The 18,841-nt window shown below is 43.2% G+C and overlaps 1 protein-coding gene across 1 annotated transcript in view; it reads right to left on the bottom strand.

Annotated features, from left to right (window-relative positions):
• The window catches only part of NEK5 (NIMA related kinase 5), a 43,083-nt gene that overhangs the window by 4,855 nt on the left and 19,387 nt on the right, over positions 1-18,841 (bottom strand). The window contains 11 exon segments of the mRNA XM_054586646.1: positions 3,145-3,295; positions 5,223-5,291; positions 5,503-5,583; positions 7,338-7,430; positions 8,994-9,080; positions 10,038-10,154; positions 10,973-11,039; positions 12,368-12,552; positions 15,998-16,131; positions 17,529-17,610; positions 17,690-17,890. Coding sequence (XP_054442621.1) covers positions 3,145-3,295; positions 5,223-5,291; positions 5,503-5,583; positions 7,338-7,430; positions 8,994-9,080; positions 10,038-10,154; positions 10,973-11,039; positions 12,368-12,552; positions 15,998-16,131; positions 17,529-17,610; positions 17,690-17,890 — 1,267 coding nt within the window.

The raw sequence follows: 18,841 nt of genomic DNA on the forward strand, positions 1-18,841 counted from the left end.
GCTCTGTGAGGCGTCAGGAGGTGGGGCCCTGGGAGGTGATCCCGGTGTGAGGGTGGAGCCCTCGAGAACAGAATCAGTGCCCTTAGGAAAGAAACCCCAGTGAGGTCCCTCACCGTTGACGCTCCATGTAGACGCGAAAGAGATAGAATTGGGCCCTCGTCAGTCTTCAGGTCCCCCAGCCCCATGCTCCAGGACTTCCAACCTCCAGGACTACGACATAAGTGTGGCTTATCAGCCGTCCAGTTGATAATATTTGGCTATAGCAGCCTGAACTAAGACACAGATCCTATTTCTAAGACAGAAGGTATATAAGCAGGTTTAAAATCACTTCACTTTTATTAATAACACTTGATTGACTAGCTAATGTATCTAAATGTTAAAGAAATATTAGTGAACGAAAGGGCAAATTCCGTGAAGCATTTACGAGAACTTCTGCTTTACTTTGTTTCCATGGAAATGCATTCGGTTCCCTTATCTCAATATCTAAAATAACTTGCGTGAACCATTTCCTTATTTATTCATGTATTAAATTATGGGACATTTAAAAGTCAAATACATAGAAGAAAATTAAAATCACCCATAATCCCACTGCCTGGAGACCATTAAAAGTTCAAAAATTTCCCCCTGCATATATAGTTGTTTTGAAACAAAAAATGGGCCATATACCACACGCCTTTTCAAACTTTGCTTTTTTTCAATTAGCAACATACCCTATCCAGATTGTTCAATATTCTTCTATACAACCGTCTGAAAGCAAACGTAGCTTTCTCTCACATGTAAAAATTTAACTAATTTTTTCTTGCTGGATTTTTAGGTTGCTAAAATGTTTTCACTATTATAAATAATACTATAATGAATTCATTGATAGCTAAATGTTTTGTGGACATTTATGATTACTGACCCTAGATAAACCATCGAATGTGACAAGTGTAGGAACCAGTATCATTTGCGCTACCAAAACTTTTAATGGTTGAAGTTGACTCTATTACTAATTTATTCTGTGACTTTTTTTCCCCCATACATATTTGAAGAGCGAGTTCTTCCCTGTCCGGGGGGAAAAAGAAAGACTTGCCTCTATTCTTCCTACTTAGCTGATAAAGCAGCAGCAGGGCTGAGAGGGCTGACCCCAATTTCGAACTGAGTTCTCCTGCAGGTAAAATGCTGTCTAACAGCATCACATGTGACAGAAAAATCGCTTGTGGAAGGAAGAGTCAACCAACGTGGCAAATTTCGTTGTTTTCTTATTTTTAAGAAACCGGCACAGCCACCCAACCTTCGGCGACCACCTCTGTGATCAGCCAGCAGCGCCAGCTTCGGGGCAACGCCCCCCACCAGCAAAAGGGTTATGACTCGCTGAAGGCGCGGAGGATGGTTAGCATTCTTCAGCCATAAAGTATTTTTCAATGAAGGCATACACTTTTTTTTTTTTTTTTAGGCACAATGCTATTGCACACTTAAAAGACTACACTAGAGTGTAAATATAAGTTTTATGTTCACTGAGAAATCCAAAAGTTCTTGCGACTCACTTTACTGGGATATTCATTGTGGTGGTCCAGAACCAAACCTGCAATGTCTCTGTGTACGCCTGTTTGGCTGGTGACAGCTTCGTTGATCTGAACTAGAAAACAGGGAGGATCCCGGTCCCTCTTCCCATCCTCAAGCCCGCGCTCAGCGGTTCACGCTCTGCGTCTGTTTCTCACAGCCCTGCTCCGGCCTGCACACCTGCCGCATCCCACCTGGGCTCTTCCCCGGCCTTCAGCCTGCTCGCCACAGCCCCCTGCACACGGCGGCCAGCCCGGTCTTTCTCCACCACAAAGAGGGTTTAATACCCTTGAACTGAAGGTCATCACCAAAGAGGAAGCCCCAGCCCCGTGGCACGCCCAGCTGTACAAGAGCGGGCACGTCTCCGAGTCTCCCACCGGCCCGCTCTCCCGCAAGGATTTGCCTTTCAGACTCCGAACACACGTCTTGTGCCTGTAGCTCATGACACCTCTGTGATGTCGCGGTCTCATTCATCTTTGAGATTCCCTACCATCCAGCACAGCCTGTGGCCCAAGGGAGATGTTCAATAAGGTGCCTGCTGAATTGAATAAAGATGTTTGCAGAGGGAGCAGAAGGTGAACCAAGCCACGCGTGAACGCTCGCACCGCTGTGCAAGGGTCCCAATACAGTGAAGATGAGGGGCCGTGCTGGGGCGGGGAAAGTGGTCGGCACAGGATCGGGCCGCTCAGCGTCGAATGTGACACTGCGTGGAAGGGACTGTATCTACAGGCAGTATCGAAACAGGCAACTTTCTTTGAGTCGGGTAATGATATGACAAGATAACTAGCAGTCACTTAGAAAAGGAAAGGGAAATAGTAGAGACAAGTTGGACAGGTGGGCCAGCCAGTGAGGGGAAGAGAAAGGGCGCATAAAGGACTAGCGTACACCCAGCACGTGCCAGGCACTTTGTATACCAGCTCTCCCTTCCACCCTCACAGGAGGCCAAGGTGGCAGGTGCTATCTACCATCCCCTGGTCCTAGGAGGAAACTGAAATGCGGAGGGTTTCAGGAACCCGCGAGAGGCCACACAGTTAGAAAGGGGCAGTGCCCGCGGGATTCACACTCCCGCTGGCGTCCAAAGCCCGGGCATCTTCCACCCCGCACCCTGCTCAGAGACAGCGCCCCTGGCCCAGCAGCAGGGCGAACGGGGGCGGGGAGGGAGAAGACTCCAGCTCGGCATGGAGACCACCCTGAGCGGCAGGGACCGTCAGCCTGGGGACGGAGCTACCGAAGTAAAGGACCACTGAGGAGGAAGGGCTCCCAAGTCTGGCTGCACCCACTCTGAGTGTGAATTGCTAGTGGGACGTTTCCAGCAGAAAATGAGAACAATGGACGCATGCGGCGCTGCAGCCTGGGAGACCTGAAGCTGAGGGAGCAGGTGGAACAGCCCAAGAAGAGAGTGGAAGGAGCCAGGGAGGAGGGTGGGCGGAGCCAGCGCGGGGCCGGGGAGCGGGCAGAGGCGTGGAGCAGCAGCCGGGGAGAGCAGGGGGCACGGGCCAGCAGGGTCGGGGGCCGAGGGTCGGGGCGGGGGCGGGCCGCGGGTTGCGGGGCGGGGGAGGGCGGAGCTGGAGACGGATGGCTAATAAAGCCTGTCCTTCCCACCTACAGCTTTTCAGGTTGGCGTACCTGCTTCCGAGCAGCAGTGTTTTTCAAATGCTTCCTCTGCATGATCCTCACACTCCTTTATGCCTTCATTTTCCTTGAACTTCATGCCATCCTCAAAGGTCAAAGTTTCATTTAGTACGTCCGTGGCCTAAAGCAATTCCATAGTGTTTCAAGAGAAATAAGCCATATTTTGAAAACAAAACAAAAGATGTGCTCCCAGTAATAACATTTACCAAGATACAGGGCAAGTATTCAATATAGCTACAGGTCTGGCACAAATAAGGCCCCTTGTTTTTATTACAAAATCTTTTATTACAAAATCACAGGCATGTGATTCTGTAACATAACAATATCACACTCAAACATACCATAGGACGTTTTAGGTGAAATGTTCAAATTAAAACTGGAAATTATGACACCCATAGTATTACCCTACCAGCTACACTCAAGCAGGCATTACTTCTGCCACACCCTGTATGTTAAGTAAATAAATCAGTAGAGTTTTGAGAGTGAAACTACGCTGGAACGAGGGAAACAAGGACATTTTCATTGCTTTCCCGCATCAGCGGTGCCCAGCACCGACCACACGGCCGCGTACTTTGGCCCGGACTTCCTGCCTTCGGTGTGAGCTACTGCGGTCCATCTGACAGCATCCTCATGGCTACTGTCCCTGGGCCCTGCTTTAAGGACACAGCCTCCCCCTGCCCTGGGTCCCTAAACTGCTCCCAGCACCCCACAGTCCAAGCCCAAGTGACCGCTGTGTTTCAAGCCCACCAAAGCACAGAGTAATAAAGGATGAGCGCTCTAGGGGACAAAAACCCTTGGGCCCTGTTCTTGGACTCTTGCAGGCCAGCGTTCGCACCTCACTTCGCACGCGCCGTGCTGGGTCACCTTGGGTCCCCACCCGGAACGGGTCCCCCTCTCTGCCCCCTCTGGTCCTCCCAGCTCTGGACACTGAGAGGCCACGTGGTGAAGTCGAGGTGTACGCTCATCGTCACCAACCTAATGAAGTCCTGTGTAGCAAAAGGCTAGCAAAAATCTGAGAGACAGGTGGAGCCCAAAGGGTTTTCAGGGCAGCAAACATACTCGGTGTGATACTGTAACGACGGCTACATGTCATGAGACATTTGTCCAAACCCGCAGAATGTCCAACACCAAGGCTGAGCCCTAATGTCAACTATAGACCCAGGGTAAACAACGTGTCTGTGTAGGGTCGTCAGTTGTCACAACTGTTCCACTCCGGTGGGGGGCGCTGTGCATGTGCGGGGGCAGGGAGGGGTACATGGGAAAGCTCTGAACTTTCCAGTGCATGTTGCCGCGACTGCTCAAAACATGAAAGTCTATGCAACAAACAAGCAAACGGGTCCTTCACCACACACACACAAATCTGAAAGAAATGATAACATTCAAAAGGTTTAAGCTCATAAAGAACATGAAAGAAAGAAACTGGCTATTAGGTATGAGACAGAACATACCCGTATTTAACTTTTGGTCATTTAAAAGGCAAATTTGGAGAAGGTGAAATGAAAACACAAATCAGTTCATTTTGATATTTGTTATCTGGTCTAGCAAAAAGTGGGATCGAAAAAGATATTGAACTTGAGTAATAAAATGAGGCTTGAGTTTACTCTCATTGTGTATTTATTGCTCTATCAATGAGAGCCCAAATGCATAACTGAGCTTTATCCAAAGACCAATACAGAGACCTAAGATAAATGTGTATGGTCTCGGGGTACCTGCTCAATTTTTTTAGGTTAAGTATATTCATTTTTGACCATGCATTAGGTCTTCTATTTTAATTTGGCTATGATTAAAAGTTAATCTCATAGGAAAATAGATACTTTATAAGAGAAAAACAAATTAAATTGTAATAATCCATATAAAGGAATAACCATAATTTCAAAAAGAATGGGAGGGTAAAAAGTATTTTGGAAGACTTATTTGAACATCAGAGATCCTTCTAGAAAGATTTAAGAAAACTCCCCTACTCCCTCTGGAAAAAGTAGCATGAAACATGCTGCGAAGACACTCATTTTCTTGCCCCTACTAATGGAAATATATACTTCATTACATACCTCTTCCTCTTTGAGAGTATTTTCATCTGAAATACATTCGTCTAAATTAATTTCAAATTTTACCCCTCTCTAGAAGAAAGCAAGAAAAAAAAACCTTAGTTCAGCAATCCAATAAAAACCTTAAATTATAACTCCCTCTTTGGCATTATAGATACTTAAAACCAACAGTCTCACGTTACACAACAAAGCAATTCCGCAGAGCAGTAAGAGGAGAAATACGGCAGGGGACCCACCCCTGCCAGCTTCTTAATATGAAACCAAAAGACAAAATGTTGATTACCTTAGCTTTACCTTTTTGTTCTGCATTTTTACTTTCCTTTATGTTCTGAAGTTTAATTTGTTTCAAGTCTCTTTCAATACCCTGAAAGTTGAGAGAAAAATGAAAACATAGCATTTAATGTTGATCAAACCATTGTATCTCCACACTCCCTGAAATCACAGCATGGTATGCTTCCGTTGCTTGATTTCTGGATTGAATCCGATGATTGACATTAGAATAAAAACATGCCTTTAAAAGTAATTCACTAAAACTTGGGGACAGCGTCCATTAACTCAGAAGATGAATACACTTATCATTGGCACTGTGATGGGGACAATTCAATAACGGAACAATGCTTTTCACTCCAGGCCAGTCCCGTGCAACCTAATTCAATTCAAAGAGGTAATTTTGACTACAGCATCCTTTCCTTAAGATGATTGTGATTTTCATTAGGCAAAAAAAAAATAAAGCACACAGCTCATTACAGTAAAGAAAGGAGAGAGCTCTAAACATTGACAAGACTTTTAAGGAAACAGTCGCGAGGTGAACTTCAAATGCTGGGCTTTCCCAGGGTTCGGCTCCGGGCCTCACCCCGTCCTTCCTCAGCACAGGACAGCCCAGTCACGCCTGGGGATGTAAACGCCATCTTAATGCAGCGGCTCCCAAACGTGCGTCTTTGGGTTTGCTCTTTTCTCCCCACTGAGCTTCAGACTCACACATTCAACTGCCTCCTTAGCATCGCCTTCACTTCCATATTCATTCCATAAATTCATACGGAGCTTCCCCCACCACCGTGGCCAGACACTGTCCAACAGGCTAGTGCAGCGGATGCGACCGAATGGTCCCCGCCGACACAGAACTTACTGGAGTAGGGCAGGTGGTAATAAATGAATTCACGAAGGAACATCATAACTTCAGAAAGCGTTAGGTGCTCTGAAGGAAGTAAGATAGGGCAGTAACATAGAGTCGGGGACGAGAGTCACGCAGGAGATGACGATTTGGTATTCGCTCTACGCCCTGGAACGGTACTGCACCTTGGCCCATGAGGGTCTGGGGAAAGCATCTTCCCTCCGAGAGGTGAGCAGGCAAAGCCCCGAGGCAGGCATGCGACCTCAGGTCTTCTCTAGTCAGCAGGCCCAGGGGGAACTCTTGGTTGCCTCCCACCCCACGCTCTCCCCCGACTGTCTTCCCCGCCTTAGGACACGCTACTACCCTTTCAAGTCAGAAACGCGTGACTCTCCACAGTGTGCCTGTGTGTGCATTTTTAATGCTCTCCTCTCTCGACCATTGTACAGTAGGTCTCCATCACCTGTCCCTTAGAATCAATTACTGCTCACCTGCGTTACCACAGCCTTTGTACATACTTCACATAAAGCATGTGACCGTTTGAATCCTTGTTAGTTAGTTGTTTTCCCTGCAGCCGTGGGGAGGCCGCTTTTCTGCCGTGAAAGTGTCATGCACTTGGAAACAGGCCTGTGACTTTGTAGCTGACCTACACTGGTGAAGTTGGTTGTCTGATTTGATCGTGCAGTCTGGTAGTCTCCACTTGTGCAAGAAGGAGGATGTTGCTTTATTTTCTTTAAAATACAACTGTCTTAGACGCCAATGGGTCTGAGACCAACGCAAACACCATCCAGAAAGCTGAACGGTCAGTCGTAGGTTACTGAGAGCAGTTCCGCAGCTTGGCCGCCCGGGTGCCCGGCCAGCTTCCGAGAACACCAGGCTGGGCCCCGCCTCAGACCAGGCCTGGGAGTTTCTAAGCATTTGCCCCCAACCATACCACACTCTGAGGGGCAGCCCCCCCCAGGCAGGAAAGCCCGCTGGGAAACACAGAAGCGCCTCACGACACCCATCACCTGCACAGGGGCGTCTCCATCAGGTGCACCGTGGCGGACGGGCAGGTCACTCTTCTTTACCACATAGGTTTTGTGACTTATCTTCGAGTCTTCCTTTAACACAAACGACATAGTCAGCTAGAGGGATTCAGCATCAGTTCTGGGGGACTTTATAGCATTAACCTTGGCCAGGTTTGGACAGGACCTAGAGAGGGAGTGTTTTCCGCCTGCCGTTCCGGGGGCGAACCAGGCCAGCGGCTGGACAGAGCTCTCCCCGTGGCCCCTTTTCCCTGCGGCCGCCTTGGTATTCCCTAGTTCCCTGAGCGCTTACTTCCTGGCCTCTCTGAACATGCGGCTCTCCATCCTTCCCGGACTCAGGTTTCCCATCGCAGGCCTCCTTTAAAAATAAGGCTGCCGATGGTACCACACTCCCCCCGCTCCCCTGCTCGGAAGGGGGATGCCTCCAGCTCGCCCCTCCCGGCACTCGGCACACACAGCCTTCCATCTGAACCTCTGCGTGAACCTTCCAGAACGCCCTCCTCCTTGGCTCTGCCTCTTGGAACCCTGCTCCTTCTCAGAGCCCAACTTAGGTTTTCCTTTCTTCTTCATAAAAATCCTCACCTGCTTCTCCTCACACCCATGCACTTACAGAGCTCCCTGATGTTCCGTCTTATACAAAAAAAATTGCTTTATACACATACGTCTTCTGTTTCCAACTATTTACGCATAGAAGAGCATGTGTTAGAAAGAGTAGAGGTTTTAGGATCAGGTATTTATTTAGTCTGCCTCATGCAGATGAGTTACCTCTCTGTACAGGGAGTGAATGAGTTAAAGCAGGCGAAGCTCTGGTACCTACAACTGCACCGTATACTCATTTGTACTGTACACTCATTTCACCTGTATTAATTGATCTGTAGGCACGCGGTGGTGGGGGCGATGGGGAGAGGGACAGGTCAATTTTTTGGCAGTGTGGATGGTTTGCTCCGTGAATAGGCAGCTCACAGGCAGGTGAAATGGGGGCCCTGCTGGGTCCTGTCCCATCTATAAGGGGCCTGTCCCATAACGGGCCCCTTATAGGAAGAGAATCCCAGGGCACAAAGCGTGTGGCGACCACGTGTCTCCAAACATAGGCTGGCTATTTTGTTGGGAGTTCTACTGAAAAAGCTGTGATCTAAAAGATGGAAGAATGTGTGTCCCATGTGATACCTTAAAGGGATTTTCAAGAATCATCTCAGCTGCACTCAGATGTTGCCTCTGATGAACGTTAGAGAGCCTTACCCTTGCATGTGACACTATCTCAGTGGTGGAATTCAGTAAATGCTGGTCTTTTTTCCCCACCGTATGGGCATGAACTCACTTCATGCATCTAATCCAGTTCAGGTGTGGTGTAGCTGCTCAGTCAATAGTTACTGACTGATTCTTGACAAAGACAATCGACAGGCATTTTCCGTAATCCCCACACCTAACTGAGAATGTCAGACACCCCCATCATCTCTGTTGCCCCAAGTATATCGCCACAAAGCAAGGTTTCAGTGGGGTCTGCGAGCTTTCCTATCAAAGAGTTTGTATGATAAAAAGCCATCGTTTCTACGAGATCCCCGCTTTTAACACCAGCTCACTGTAGTTAGCTCCCAGTCAGTAGTAGGATGTGCCCCGTGGGGGAAGGAATTTATTTACCTCCCGCTCACTCCCCAGCTTCTTTCGGATTTCCTTCATGTCGTTGTGATACTGTTGGCGTATGTCCTCTAACTGCAGCCAGTATTCCTGGAAAGCAATCCCAACCCAACATGTTTAATGTCTGTGAACACCTTAACGTAATAATGTCTATACACTTTAAAATGTGTGATACGTAACCAGAATTAGAAAACCTGCTGCTCCTAAAGACGATGATGTGCCTTCTGCTTTGGCTGTGGAACGTCCCTCCCTGTCACACAGTGGCTTGGGGTGACCTCACTTCCATAAACAATCTCAAATGTGTTCGTGCCATTCAGTTCCTTTATGGATCCTATTGTCGGACACAATCCTGTTACGGGTAGAATTTTCTCCCCCTAGAAAAGATGTGTCGGAGTCCTGACACCCATTACCTCAGACTGTGACCTTATTTGGAGACCGTCATTGTAGACGTAATTAGCTAATGGAAGATGGGGTCACGCCCCTAATCCAGTGTGACTGGTATCCTTTCAAGAAGATGGCCATGAGAAACCAGCGACACACAGGGACAGTGCCATGTGACGATGGCAGAGAAGAGAGACATGCAGCTACAAGCCAAGGATTGCCAAAGTCGGCCGACAAAACACCAGAAACTAGGAGGAGGCAAAGAGGTCCCCCACGGGTTCCCGAGGGCACAGGACCCTGCCAACACCTTGACTTTGGACTTCTAGCCTCCAGCGCTGTGAGATGGCACAGTCCTGTTGTTTGAAACCACCCCATTTACTGTACTTTTAGGCAGTCCCAAGTCACTAATATGAATTTCAAAACTCAAAATAATGAGACGGCACTGACTGTATCAGTCCAAAGCCCAGAGCCTTATGAACTTAGCTCTGCTGCGTTCCGAGGGAAGGGGTATCCCCGTATCGCCGCACACCCCGAGCACGGGGCCTCGCACAAGTGTGTCCAGCAAGTATTTGTGCAACAGGCTCTTCCAGGTGTGTAGTGCAAACACTAAAAGTAGCTCCCCATTGTAGTCCAAAAGGGTGGCCCTGAAATCAGCCTGGTTTTAACCTGCTCCTTCACTTTGTTTCTCCTGAACAGCAGCTCCCGGGCTCTAGGTTCTTCTCCATTACTTCTCAGCTCTTGTCTCTTGTTGTGACTCCGCTCAGCAGAAGATGGACGAAGGCCCTATTTTTTGAATGAAATGATTTATAAAGCATTTGGAAACCCATTCTGATCTGACCTTGACCTTTTCTTTTCAACAAGAATTATATTCCCGATTAAATTCAGTGCCTGGGAGTTGTTTTTAGAGTGAACAGTAAAATTTTCTTAAGTACAAAACATTAAAAAATGAAAGAAAATAAAATCATTTGTGTTGTTTACCGAGAGAAATCAATATTTTATGCTACCATATGAGTCACCTAGATTCATTTCCTGAGCTGGCAAATTATAATTGTTAAATTAAAAATCAGTGAAAGTTTAGCAGCTTCTGGAGCATGAGACTAGGTGAGGGGCTAGAATGGGGCGTTTTAGCAGTTCCGAATCAGAGCGCTGCAATAGGGTGAAGATATCCGGCCTCCCTTGGCCCCCAAATTTTGACACTATACTCAACAGTAAAGGTCAACTTTCATTTCAAATAAAAAACAATAGTCACATTTTAAAAATGTGTAGAATTCTAATTGAAATTAAATCAAAGACTTACAGCGCGGAAGGGGAACTTGAAGCATATCGACTCCAAAACTATCATTTTCAGAACAGGAAGGTGAGGTTGCATCACCTGCCTAAGGTCGCAGAGCAAGAGATGGGGCCAGGGAAGAGACCAGGATTCCCAGACCCTGAGCCAAGCATACTCCCATTACTCTTTTTAAGTTATTACAAACTGAGAAAGGTGGAAGGTAGTTTTGATCCTGTCTATGCAATGAACTTTTTGACTTAAAGATTTGTGAATAGAGACACTATTCACTAGGAAATTCCCAATTGCCTCTCATATTTGGTATTTGACTCACCAATTGCTTTTCTACTTTCAACTTGTATTGCTGAGCTTCAAATTTCCTTTGAAGGAATTCAGCAGGCCTTAGGGAACAGAAATGGTTGGCTTGAGTGTAGAAATTTTAACGCGTCTTAGTCACTGATTTGACAATTGGGTTTCTAGCTTAATAATGAGAGTCACAATTCACCTGTGGCCTCTCTACCACATTATGTGAGAGTTTGGGAGATAAAAATCATCTATGATCAAAATAATCGATAGTTTGACAGCTTTCATACCTAGACAAAGAGTGGAAGACATTTTCTGTTGAGAAAGAGCAAGGGAGTTTTGTGTCTACACCTATGTAGAATACACATCACTTGTGAGTTGACTCCTACATGACTGTTATAATTTGAAGAAGTAGGACACACCACTTTTGATAATCATGGAGGTCACTGAAAATGCCTCATGAAGGTGGATAAAACTATAACGGCACCGCTATCTTTAAAAACCAACCGTCTGCTTTCCCCATAGCTAATCTTTTCATTGGCTATCTCATAGGCTCACCACCGCATAGTCTCTTGTGTTTTCATTATCCATCCAAAATTTCAACAACAAATAAAAACCACAGTCACCAAAAGTTAGCAAATGCCCACCCCTGAAAGAAAAAATGTGATGATGAAAGCATTTTAAAAAACTGACTCTCAGACTTAGGTCTTCAGGACTGTGGATGGGTGTCAACTACTCTGAACACAGGAACTGATATCGGTGTGAAAGAAACAATGGAAAATATTATAGATATGCAAAAATTTGTTATGGAGTAAATTTTATTCAAGTCTGCCATGAAAGCAGTTTAATAATATTGTTTTTTAAAATATATCCATATTCTGAAAAGCCCTAAGACTATAAATGCTGAATGAAATACATTTCACTTTCCAATATGTCTCAAATGATCATTTAATTATAATTCAATTATTAGTGATGAACCTCTAGTAATATGAAACACATACAACTATCTTCATGAGTCCTAGGCGGTGGAATTTACTAGAAAGAAGAAAAAATATTAAAAGCTCCAGAGTACGAATCTGTGCTCATAGTTAAATGGCTGCATGAATAAGAAGCTCCATCAAACTTGAGATGGAAAAGGGTCAAGGAATTACCGAAGTGGTCACTGTGTAAATTACATAAATGCCTAATCACTGTGTTGTACCCCTGAAACTAATATAATATTGTGTGTCAACTGTAACAAAGAATTTAATAAAAATTAAAAACATAAAATGGGTCAAGGGAACTGTGAATTAAGTATTTGAAATGATGAGTTTGGAAGTTCTTAGATTATTTATTGTAGGAGAGTGTGGAAAGCTTGCAGAGTCAAGAACATTGGTATTTTAAGATGTTTTCAGAGGGCAAGGTTAAAATTAGACAATGACATTACCATTGACCTGCGGACGGATGGTGGCTTTCTTCCTGGCAATAATTCTCCTTAACTCCGGTCTTTTTCTGAGGAACACAATGGTAACTCGGCTCATGGTCTCTCTTCCTCAACAAGTCAAGTTGAGCATAGTAATAGTCATAATGGCCACACACTTTAGCAGGTTTGGGCCTTTCTACCATTTTTATCTAAAGGATTAATACGAAGAAAGGTTTTTTAAAAAACACAAATCTATAATTGACAGTTTGATAGTGGCCATAGCTAAGCCAAGGCATTGAAAATATATTTTTTGCTGATTTGGCTTTAGAATTGTTTTCAGATTAAAATAATTTTAGAATCTCCAAATTCTAAAATTAAAAAAAGAATTGAGCCAGAAGGTTGAGGTGAGAGGAGGCAGATCTTGAGGTTTCTTGACTTTTGCTGACATGCCCCCGGGCTGAAGCTCGTGAAAGCCAGGCTTGGAGCTCAGTGTGGTCCTTCCTGCACACACCGAGCCCAGAAGAGGCAGCCACAAACTGAGGATGACTTTATGGCTCCATTAAAGAACTTACAAAAGAACAGCGAACAAAGGACAAAGTGAATAGAAGGAAAAAATAATAATGTCAGAACAGAAACAAATGAAATAGAATCTTTAAAAAATAATACAAAAGATCAATGAAACCAAGAGCTGGTTCTTTGAAAAGATAAACAAGATTGACAAACCATTAATAGGGCTCATCAAGAAAAAGAGAGAGAGAGAGGATCCACATACATAAATGAGAACTGAAAGAGAAGTACCAACTGACACCAAAAACAAAATACAAAGAAAATCCTCTGAAAAACTACATGACCAAAAATTAGACAATCTGGTTGAAATAGATAAACATACAATTTTCCAAACACACAATCAGGAAGAATCAGAAAATCTGAATAGACCAATTAAAACTAGTGATATTGAAGTAGTAGTCGAAAAACTCCCAACAAACAAAAAAGTCCTGGACTGGAAGACATCACAGGTGAATTTTACCCAACATTCTAAGAAGATCTAACAAGTGTCCTTCTCAAACTACTCCAAAAAATTTAAGAGGAGGGACAATTTCCAAGCTCATTTTACAAGGCCAGCATTATCCTAATTCCAAAACTCACTAAGGACACTAGCAAAAAAAAGAAAAAGAAAATTATAGGCCAATACCCTTGATGACCATAGATGCAAAAAACCTCAACAAAATATTAACAAACTGGATCCAGCAATACATTCAAAAGATCATAAATTATGATCAAATGGGATTTATTCCAGAAATGCAAGGTTGGTAATATATATGGAAATCAATTAATGTGATATACCACATAAAATAAAGGATAAAATCACATGACATATCAATGGATGCAGAAAAAGCATTTGATAAAATCCAACACCCATTTGTGGCTTAAAACAAACAAACAAACAAAAAAACACCTCTCAGCAAAGTGAGACTAGAGGGAACATATCTCAATGTAATAAAGGCCATATATGACAAACCCGCAGCCAACATCATACTCAATTGGCAAAAACTACAAGTTTTTTCCTTAAGGTCAGGAGCAAAACAGGGAAGTCGGCTTTCACCACTTTTATTCAACACAGTATTGCAAGTCCACGCCACAGCAATCAGACATGAAGAAGAAATAAATGTCATCCAAATTGGAAAGGAGGAAGTAAAACTGTCATTATTTGCAGATGACATGATACTGCATATAGAGAACCCTAAAGATTTCACCAAAAAACTACTCAAACTGATAAATGATTTCAGTAAAGTGGCAGGATAAAAATAAATATCCAGAAATCAGTTGCATTCCTATACACCAATAATTAACGTTTAGCAAGAAAACTAAGAAACCAATCCCATTTAGTATTGCAGAAAAAAAATCCCTAGGAATAAATTTAACCAAGGAGGTAAAAGACCTATATTTGAAAAATTATAAGACACTGAATAAAGAAATTGAAGAAGATACAAACAAATAGAAGCATATACCGTGTTCTCAGATAGGAAGAAAAAACAATTAAAATGTCTATATTACCCAGAGCAATCTATAGATTCAACACAATGCCTATCAAGATACCAATGAGGTATTTCACAGAACTAGAACAAATACCCAAAAAATGTATATGGAACTACAAAAGACCCTGAATAGCCACAGCAATCTTGAGGAAAAAAGAACAAAGTTGGAGGAATCATACTACCTGATATCACACTATCCTACAAGGCCATAGTAATCAAAACATCATGGTACTTGAATAAAAGGAGACATACAGATCAATGGAACAGAACAGAAGAGCCCAGAAATAAACCCACACCTTTATGGTCAATTAATATTTGACTAAAGAGGCAAGAACATACAATGGGATAAAGATAGTTTATTCAATAAATAGTGTTGGAAAATTGGAGAGATAACATACAAAAATAAAAATGAAACTAGACCACTTTCCTACACTGTGCACAAGAATAAACTCAAAATGTATTAGACTTAAATGCTAGGCTTGAAACGGCAAAAAAAATCCCAGAATAAGACATATGCAGTAAAATCTAGGACATTTCTCATAGCAATATTTTTATATATATCTCCTCAGGCAAGGGAAACAAAAGGAAAAATAAAAAATGGGACTACATCAAACTAAAAAGGTTTCACACAGCAAATTTAGTGAATAAAATAAAGTAACAAAGGAGAAACAGACTCATAGATACAGAGAACACACTGACAGCTTTCAGAGGGGAGGGGTTTGGGGTGGGGTGAAAAAGTTGAAGAGATAAGTAAAAAAAGGACAAAACTCATAGACGGGTAACAGTATGGTGATCACCAGAGAGACAGGGAGGTGGAAGGAGGGAGGAGAGGGTAAAGGGGGTTAAATGGTGACCGAAGGAGACTTCACTTGGGGTGGTGAACACACAATGCAATGTATTGTACAAGCTTTTAAAATTTCTTTAATAAAGTTAAGCCACATTCTATCAAAATGAAGAGCAATAATTTAACTAATCTTTTCAAAAATCTGTTTATACACCAACCTATTTTCTAATGTCTATATATCATGTAAACACTTAGGAAATGTACTTCCAAATGGCCCTATAATTATACCATGAGCCTTCTTTAAAAATATAATTCTTCAATTAAAAGACAATAGCCATTTTATTATTTATATACTGGCAGCATTTCACTAGCAGGAACTAAAAGATTCAACACTCTGCTGAACTGTATTCAAATAACTATGCATAAACAACCCCTAGGAAAAAAATCAGTGATTACATAATTAAAAATTCCCAATGATATATAACATGTCATATTTAAAGTATAAAATGCATAATGTTTCCTGCCACTATACTATGCCACTCACTTATCTTACATAGGAAACCTTCTTTATGTAAAGAAATGAAAAAAATTTTACATAAGACAACCAAAACTAATGTATAGAATACTTATAAGAAAACATAGCATTGTTTTAAAAACATTTAACAACTAGAAATTGTCCAATACAGGTCCACTCTAATGCTCATTGCAGATTTTATTAAGTATAAAACTAACCAACTCCAAAGTAGTGAGCTTGTACCACGTGAACATATGTAAGTAAGTGTGTAGACTATACCACCTGCCGAGGACCCAGAAAAAGGGTTTGGTCTGACTCACAGGGATGGGCTTCGGGCTTCCAGCTGGCGGCCTCCATTCGTTTCTGTATACTCTAGCCTCCCTCTTCACTGGCACCGATATTCTTGGTCTTGGTAGGCACTTCCCCCGGAATCTCTTTCTCTGTATCTTAGAATCTTATTTAAGCAAAATAAAATAACTTCAATTTAAAAAAGTGTTCCCATCTTTAATATTGTTGCTTATGAGAGTATAAACAGACGGGACATTTCAGAGCACATAAGTTTACTCTACCCAGACATATTTATTCCTAGTGAGAAAGGCGCTAATGCAAAATTGTTATGCATTTTCTTTGAATGGAGAAAACCATTTTTCCTGGGTTCCTTTACGTATTCCTAGTAACAGATAGTACTATTTTTTTAAAAAATAAAAGTTAACATTATAAAATGTTTACAAAACATTTTTACAAAACCAATAGGCAGACAATAATGGCATCTGTAATTCAACACTGTTGTCAGAGCTTGGACCATCAGGCCACGCCATTCACACCACGTTGTTTGGAATGGAGGAGTGGGTCTTCCGATGCCTTCTCCTGGTCACCATCACCATGTGTTCTGGTTTTCCTACCTTTCCTGTGTTAAACATGCAGCCAGTACACTTTCTCTCGTCCTCTGCTTACCTCCTTTCTAACATTCTCAATCTAAACTGATATCTAACAGTGCCAAACCAAAGAGAACATGGCACAGGGGTTCATTCATTCATTTGCCCTTTACAGCTTTCCTCAGTTTTAGTTTTTCTACCGCAGTGGATAGCATTTTCCTATCACTGCTTCCGTAAAGGGATTTTCCACTGCTCCTCATCTTTTAAGTTCAGACATTTGGTTGTCGCTCAATCCACCTCTCTTATTTTCGTATCAACTGAATTAGTAATTTCCCTTCTTTAATAACACCTCTCTCTCTCTCACACACACACACACACACACACACACACACACACACACACACACACAGAGCTGCATCACGTCATCAGCTGACTCCTGGCTTATCACTACCATAAAGCATTACCTGTTTTATTTGGGGATCACATAGTTATGGTTCTACCACTGTTATTGATTAGGTCCAAGGTTCTAACTTCAGCTCCAATGGGCCTCTCCAAGAGAATTCTTAACTGCCAGTCCATCCTCTCTATTTCAAAAAAAAAAAAGCTTCATTTCATCACCCCATGTCTGTCTGTGAACCCTCTCTTACTCTTTATCCCTTCCCTACACAAAAGTTAAGTTTGGATTCTACCTCTTTAAACATCTCTTCCTTAGCAAGTCCACTGCTCTGTGAAGTTTTCCTGACTAATGAAAATGATGTCTCCAGGTCGTCTGGGAGCTGGATACATAGGCACACCCACTAGTCTCCACTGGACTGGATGATATTTCTCCTGTGTACATTGCTCCTATTTTTTCAAGTGTCCATGTTCTATATATTTGGTGAAATTTCCCTGCTAGTGCTGTCAGCCATATATTACAACACAGTGCGTGAGACACGTGAAATAAATGTGTTTGATTGCATAGTCCAGTCGTTCTCACCTTCGACCGCCTTCCCCGCAGAGTGAAAAGCTGATGCTCTTGCTCTGTGTGGGAGGGTGTGACTGAATTCTTCCTGAATGACCTAGAACCAAACACACCCGTTAAAGGCCAGGTAACCGAAACCTCGGTTGACATCCAGGCAGAACCACCTCAGAACTCACCTCAGGAGTCAAGTATTTGGCAATAAGATTCTCTAAAAAGGGCCTCTTCAAAATCGAATTAATAGACGGCCGATCTCGGGGAGATACTTTAAAGAGCTGTGATATCAAGGACTGAAGCTCCCGGGAAAACCTCGGCGAGACTGGAGCAACGCGGGCCTGACAAATCCTCAGAACCAGCTGGTGCAAGTTGTGACCCTCAAACTGAAAGGACAGGCATAATAAGGCTACATCAGGAAAAAATTCAAAACCGGTAGTTAAAGTAATAGCCAGACACAACACAATGTCTCCACGTTCAGTGGGAAGCACCCTGATCCACCCTAAATTATTTTTATCAACTAACATTTCATGAGTAGGTATTACCAGCAGTTGCTCAACGAGATGCCCTGTTATTTAAAACAATATTTTTTGTTTTAATTTTTCTTATCAAAATAATAATTATGCATTCTAGAAAACTGGAAGGTACAAGAAATTATAAACAGGCAGGGAAAATATGTATAACTTCCCCGCCCAGAAGTATATTTCCTCTTAGGCTTTTCTAAAAAAAACTAATGTTTGTTTTATAGAGTTGAGGGCATAATGGTATAAAATTTCACACCTTCCTTTTTAAATTGACACAGCCTAAACATTTCCACAAGAATCCTCCATCAACCATAACATTTTCCATTGTATGAAACCCTCAGTTATTTACACTTACAGCCACGGGTCACAAAAGAGGGTTTCAATCATCCGCGGACCACATATGCAGCAGGGGTCCAATTAGATTGTAATGGGTTCCAAGCAAACAGCCTGTTTGCAATGTTGGAAGGAAAGCCCGGACCCACCTACGATGTCGAATTGACCACTAGCTCTGGGGGGTTTAAACAGATGAAGAGGCTCAGGGTGCTGTCCGCCTGCCTGGTGCCCACCCACGGCTGGGGCCGGGAGGTGGTGATGGCGTACGGGGTGCAGGCTGGAGGGGAGGGGAGCCGGGGAGCCCACCCCCGCCTACACACATGGATGCGTACACACACTTTATCTTTTATATCTTATTTTTATTGTTCCTTCTTCTGTTTAGATACGCAAACACCATTGTGTTACAGTTGCTTACAGTGTTCGTTACAGTAGGGCAAGAGGCTATACCGTACAGCCTAGGTATAGAGTGGGCTGCACCAT

This window comes from Pteronotus mesoamericanus, unplaced genomic scaffold, assembly GCF_021234165.1.
Source record: "Pteronotus mesoamericanus isolate MK-2021 breed Mesoamerican mustached bat unplaced genomic scaffold, CSHL_Meso_final contig_94, whole genome shotgun sequence".
In the NCBI taxonomy this organism is placed as follows: Eukaryota; Metazoa; Chordata; class Mammalia; order Chiroptera; family Mormoopidae; genus Pteronotus; species Pteronotus mesoamericanus.